Source organism: Camelina sativa, chromosome 17, assembly GCF_000633955.1.
Source record: "Camelina sativa cultivar DH55 chromosome 17, Cs, whole genome shotgun sequence".
NCBI lineage: Eukaryota > Viridiplantae > Streptophyta > Magnoliopsida > Brassicales > Brassicaceae > Camelina > Camelina sativa.
This window is the reverse complement of record NC_025701.1, coordinates 34,902,717-34,909,084: the sequence shown is the minus strand read 5'-3', so window position 1 is coordinate 34,909,084 and position 6,368 is coordinate 34,902,717. Positions and strand designations below refer to the sequence as shown.

Here is a 6,368-nt window from a genome sequence, read left to right as displayed (position 1 = left end):
TTTTTTTTTTTTTTTTTGTTAACAACCAACTTCAATTGTTTAAGCGATCTATAATTTGTATTTTTCTCGACTGCATTTAATTATTACTATGACTCAGACCCCCCCCCCCACCTCCGCGATGTCGCGGGAAGTATTTTAGAAAAATATTAAAGTAAATTTTAAATTTTAAAGTATACATTATGAAATTATTTATATGTAATAGAATAGTTTGGATACATAGACATTAAACATAAACTGCTACTAAAAACACAACCATTGAAAACTTATAACAAAAAATATTATGTAGAATAGATGCAACTTTGCAAATACATTGTTTAAAATATTATAAATATAAGATATTTTATGAAAGTTATGGTAAAGACCTACAATTAAAAAAAACATTATGAAAAAATGATCCTAACAAGAATATTGAACTAATTGTTGCAATGAGTAAATTTAATTTTCTATTAAATAATTATAATATGCGTTTAAGTTTAGTTATAATCATTTCTAAAACTTTAGTTAGATTATAAAATAACATTGAATATTAGATAATAATATTCAAATTATTTATATTCAACATAAAACGGAAAATTTGTTTCTACGAACATTGATTTGTTAGTTATTGATGAAGGAAAAAATATATAGAAAGTTCAAAAGACATGACTATTTAAATAAACACACTTATTATAACGAAAAGTTGTGATGAAAAAATATGAATAAAATGTAGTGAAAAGACACAACTCTACAATTAACAAATACAATTGTTTGAGTTATAAACAAAACAATTTGTTTTACAAAAAGTGCTACGAAAAGTCGCAACTGTTGTTCACATTTATTCAGATTGTTAGTATTATTTTTAATTATATTGTTTTAACGAAAGGTTAAAATAAATAGACACAACTATAAATTCTATATTAAGTTGTATTAAATTTCTCTATTGTTATAATCATTTCTTAAATTTTAGTTAGATTATATAATAACACTGAATATTATATATTAATATTCAATTATTTAGACTCAACATAAAATAGAAAAATTGTTTCAACAGACTTGTTAGTTACTGATGAAGAGACAAATATAAAGAGAGTTCAAAAGACATGACTATTTGAATAGACATACCTATTACAACGAAAAGTTGTAATGATAAAATATAAATAAATGATAGTGAAAACAGGCAACTCTACAATGAACAGATACAATCGTTTGAATTTTAGAAAAAAAAACAAATAAAAACAAAAAATTTACGAAAAGGTACTATAAAAAAATCGCAACTGTTGTGAAGTGACCTTAGTGTAGTGATCAAAGGTAAGTCCTTAATGCACAAGGCACCATCACACAATGGATCGAGTCCCGCTCCCTACGAATGTAGAGATTAGGATAATGGGTCGGCCTCTTGTGGTCCAATGGTTGACAAAAAAAAAATCACAATTGTTGTGCCTTCACTTGATTATACCTAATAATTCATATAAAATATTTTTAAATAAAAAGCATCTTTATTACCATATTGAAAACACTCACTATATAATCCATCTAACTCTTGGAAAAAAACTCTAGGTATTTTTATTAAATTTTTTATATTTAAAATTAAGTTGTAAATTAGATTCCAAAAATCTTCTATTAAATCAAGAATTGGAGGAATTTCTTTACTTTTAAAATAATAAATGCTAGAGGATAATTTAAAAATCTGTAAAAATCGTTGAGATTAAAATTTTATATTAATTTGTGTCATGACAAAAAAATGAAAACAGTTCAAACAGACAAATATATATATACATTTCAAAATATACGAATATTCGAATAAACATAACTTTAAATGAACAGTTGCACTTTACAAAAAAACTGTTATAATGAACAATCACAACTTTTTGTAAAACACATAATTTAAATTTTCTACAGATTTTTTTGAAAAATTATTCAAAATGTAAGATTGAAAAAACACAACTTTTGGTGGCATTTATTAGGATTGCTATTATATATAGATTATTATTATTAGCAAATGTAACATTTTATTCAACCAAAAAACCGTCATTTGATCGAGTTTTTGAATTGTAAGAAAATAAGGCAAAAGACGTAGTAACTAAAAACAACCATCATTTAAGTATTAAGCGAAGACACTTTATTAGTAACCAAACCAAATGTGCAACCCTTCTTCAAACTTGGATCACCCCCGTGTTTTTGAGTAAACATAGTCGAATTTGATTACATATATTATATGAACTAGCCGATCTATGAATTTAGCAATCTGGTATAATAGCACTCCCGTACCCATTGAACACTTAAATCTAACTGCTTTAATTTTCAAAGTCAACGGGTTGATTTTTTCAATGTACTTGACCATCTTTAATTTGACACCTTCGATTTCTTGTACTTCTTAGATTAAATTAGAATATAAGATTGAAAAGAGATCGCTATAGGCATATGAATCCAGGAAAGTGAAGTTAAAAGTATAAGATTTTTTTTTTTTTTTATCAACTATTGGGCAGGATTTGATCATTGGTGTGATGGTGTATTGTGCATTAAAGACTTACCATTCGCCACTGCATTAAAATTACTTCACCTATAAAACCATGATGTTAGATTCTTTCATAAATATTTTCTACAGCTTGAGGGCCGGGAGTCTAATACTTGTTTTTGGTCGGAAAACTACTTAACTAGGAAACAAATAATATTTTCTCGAACTGGAAGTCATAGTGGTTCATGGTTAATTCCGACAATTCTCAAGCATGTCCTCTTCATTTTTATCAGAAGATCTAGACCATATATAATTAGTAACAAATCAAAAAAGGGGGTATTCATGTACTGTTGATTAAAAAAAAAGTCGAATGAGTGGATCCTTAACCATACTTAGAATTAGGTAAGGATATGTAAAAACTTAATCAGCATGTTATAACATATTTGATCATAATGTTATAATGTGGGGTTATTATATTGGTTCTATAATTTTAATGGATTTGCCAAACAAAAATCATGTGTTATTCAATCATTGATTTTTAAAATAATTATCAAAATTATGTGTTATTGGTTACGTGATTTACAAATACTTGTTAAAATCTTATGTTATTCATTTCATGATTTGTTTTTGGATTTCAAAATCCACATTATGTTTTAAATGGATTTGAATGAATTTGAAAGTGTTAATAGAAGGATTCAAATCCAAGGATAAATCATGTTATTTCATGATCCATTATGTTCTGATTTCCAGGTTTGTCAAAAAAAAAAAAAAAAGTTCTGATTTCCATTATTTACAATTCTATATGGATTTACAAATCACATCTTTATTAACAGCCCCTAAGGAGATGTTATTGGAGATGTGATTTCTAAATCCATATAGAAATGTAAATACTGGAAATTAAAACATATAGATTTTAAAATAACATATTATATCCTTGGATTTGAATCCTTCTATTTTACACTTTCAAATTCATTTAAATCCATAATTTAACAAACGTATTTACTGTCTATTTTACACATTTCTTATAAAAACCAATTTCTGCACAAAATCTCTTCAATATTGTCTTTACTTAGCATTAACTTGTAGATTTTTGTTAATGAATCAATTTCTTATTTTTATGAATTATTGCTGCTATGTAATTTGACAAAATTATTTTTAAAGATTAGTGTATATATGCTAAATTAATGGGTATATACTTGCTTTTTTGATTAAGAAAAATTTAATCAGTGGATCTTTAACCATACTTGGAATGAGGTAAGAAAATGGTATATATAAGTAGTTAAAATATCATTGTAATGCCAATGAAAAAAAAAATAATATAATCTTCAAACAATTATCCATATAAACGTCCAAAATCAACCAAGTTGAAACTTCTGCCTAGTTGATATTGTTGGTGTTGAAAAGTGTTAAAAACGTTTTGCTTAAGCAATGAAATCTCTTGAAAGTATATTGGCTCTCTCATTTTTGTATTTTACGGTTTCGTCATTACTTGTCTCTTCTTATGGTTTAGACCCGAAATTTTTCAACAAAGAGATAATAAAGACAGTGGTGGTTAGTCATAATGGTAAAGGTCATTTCAGAACCATCCAAGAAGCCGTAGACTCCGTTCCTTCTGGTAACAAACAGTGGATTAGGATTTATCTGAGACATGGAACCTACAAGTACGCTCTCTTATCTCCACTATCTTCATGCAATTCACTTCTCTTTATTTCTCTTAGGTGGGTTGACTGATTTATGTGTGTTGTTGATAAAGCGAGAAGGTAGTGATTCCGAAGGAGAAACAAAAGATAATAATGCAAGGAAACAACGCAGCAAAAGTGGTGATTCAATATAATGATGCAGGACAATCCAATTCGAGTGGTTCTTTCATAGTACACGCCCAATACTTCGTCGCTATCCAGATTACATTCAAGGTTAGAGTCCTATGCATGTACGCTAGTATGAGCGTTTGTGGCAAAATTAAAACATTGAGTTTTTTTTTTTTTTGTTCATTTCACCTAAGATTTAGATGTCTTAATTAAGCATATGGATTTATTGGTTACAACATTTATTAAATTTTAAAATAGTGATTCCAACCATATAAGTACAATTTATGTATTGAAAATATACTGAAAATTGGAATTCATTATTATCCGTCTAGAAATAACCATCTTTTTTTTAAAAAAATGATCATTATTTATGTTACATAATAAAGTCGTTTAAGTTATTTTTCACACATAAAATAGTTAAATTTTCATTTTATTCCTAATTGTTATTGTACTAGAATATATTCAATACATTATAGTAGTTGGGATAATATTAGAATGTTATCCACAATTCAAACTTTATCTTAAAACAAAAAAAAGTCACATTCTGAAATAAAATTAGTTTTTAAACAACACTTGATACAAAATGGAAAAAAATAACATTTTAGTCATTTCATAGATAAAAAAAAAATCTTAAGTGCTTTCACTATTTTGTATTTACTATTTAGATAGTTGCATCTATTAAAATTTGAGTTTCCAATTCAAAACCAACTAATATTTTTTTTTTGGACAAAATCAAAACCAATTGATAACCAGCGGAGAAGTCTATATCTTATATAAACCAATAAATCAATTAAGATCTTACTCAATTTTCAATGTGAAATATTGTATGTTAAGTGCCTCATTTGAATATTGATATGACATGTCAATCTGTTTTGTTCTTTGATGATAAGATATATCAAATGATTCGGATTAGTTTCCAAACATATGGATACCATATGAAGTGTGAACAATAAGTATTGTATTGTGAAACTGACATCTTGGTTGTGCAGAATACGAATATCAAGATAACACCAATAATACCATATCCAGCGATAAAGGTAGCTCCAGCAATTAAACTAACCGCGGACAAGGCGTGGTTATATGGCTGCAGCTTCATCAGTGTCCAAGACACAGTCAACGATTTTCAAGGCCGCCATTACTTTAAAAATTGCTACATCGAAGGAGCCATTGATTTCATATGGGGACAAGGCCAATCTATATACCAAGTAATGTAATCTCATATATCTCTTTTTCATATATACATGAATACAATTTAGATATCTAATGACTTTTGTGTGTGGATGTAGAACTGTGTGATACACGTTAGAGGAATAACAAAGGCAATAGGGAAGGAAGATGGAATGTTACCAGGATATATAACTGCGCAAGGGAGGGAAAGTGAGAAAGACACAAGTGGATTCGTATTCAGAAATTGTAAGATTCAAGGAGATGGTGAGGCGTATTTAGGAAGAGCTTGGCGAGCCTACTCTAGAGTTATCTTCTATGGAACCGACATGTCCAATGTTATCGTACCTCAAGGATGGGATGCTTGGTATTTTAAACAAGAAGAGTACGTGATGTTTTTTTTTTCTCTTTTGTTTCTAATATATGCTCTTGTTACATATTTTTAACAGTAATTTCGACTTACCAAAAAACACACAAAACAGGGGTAAACTTACATATGCGGAGGTGAACTGCACTGGGGAAGGAGCGGATAAGAAAGGAAGAGTTGGATGGGAGAAGAATCTTTCTGATAAAGATGTTGAATCTCTTATAGATTTCAAAACTTTCATTGATGAAGATGGTTGGATGGCTACTCTTCCTTCTTCTCTCGGCTCTTTTATATAGATGATCCACAGTTTGTAATATTTTTTTCTTTAATATGTAGTAAGAATGCATAATACATATTCATATTCGTATGAAAAATTTATATGGTTCAAAGTTACTTTGTGTTTCGCTATTTTTTCATACGTGGAGTTAACTACGAGTAAGGTGTCCTGCGAACACAACAAACATATTGTGCATGTGTTTGCTATCATCGCTCGAGTATTCTGTGAAGAGCCTATGGGAATGGAACTGGCAATGTATTTACTACGTAGAGAACTCGGTAATCCTCAAGAAGCTTCTTCTTCGTTTGAGATGTTGCA

The 6,368-nt window shown here is 28.5% G+C and overlaps 1 protein-coding gene across 1 annotated transcript; it reads left to right on the top strand.

Moving 5' to 3' along the window:
- Nucleotides 3,764-6,166, top strand: LOC104758981 (putative pectinesterase 10). Its single transcript, XM_010481955.1, has 5 exons — nt 3,764-4,095; nt 4,188-4,347; nt 5,232-5,447; nt 5,529-5,791; nt 5,889-6,166. Exons 1-5 carry the CDS (start codon nt 3,863-3,865, stop codon nt 6,067-6,069), a joined length of 1,053 nt encoding a protein of 350 aa, XP_010480257.1. The 5' UTR covers nt 3,764-3,862; the 3' UTR covers nt 6,070-6,166.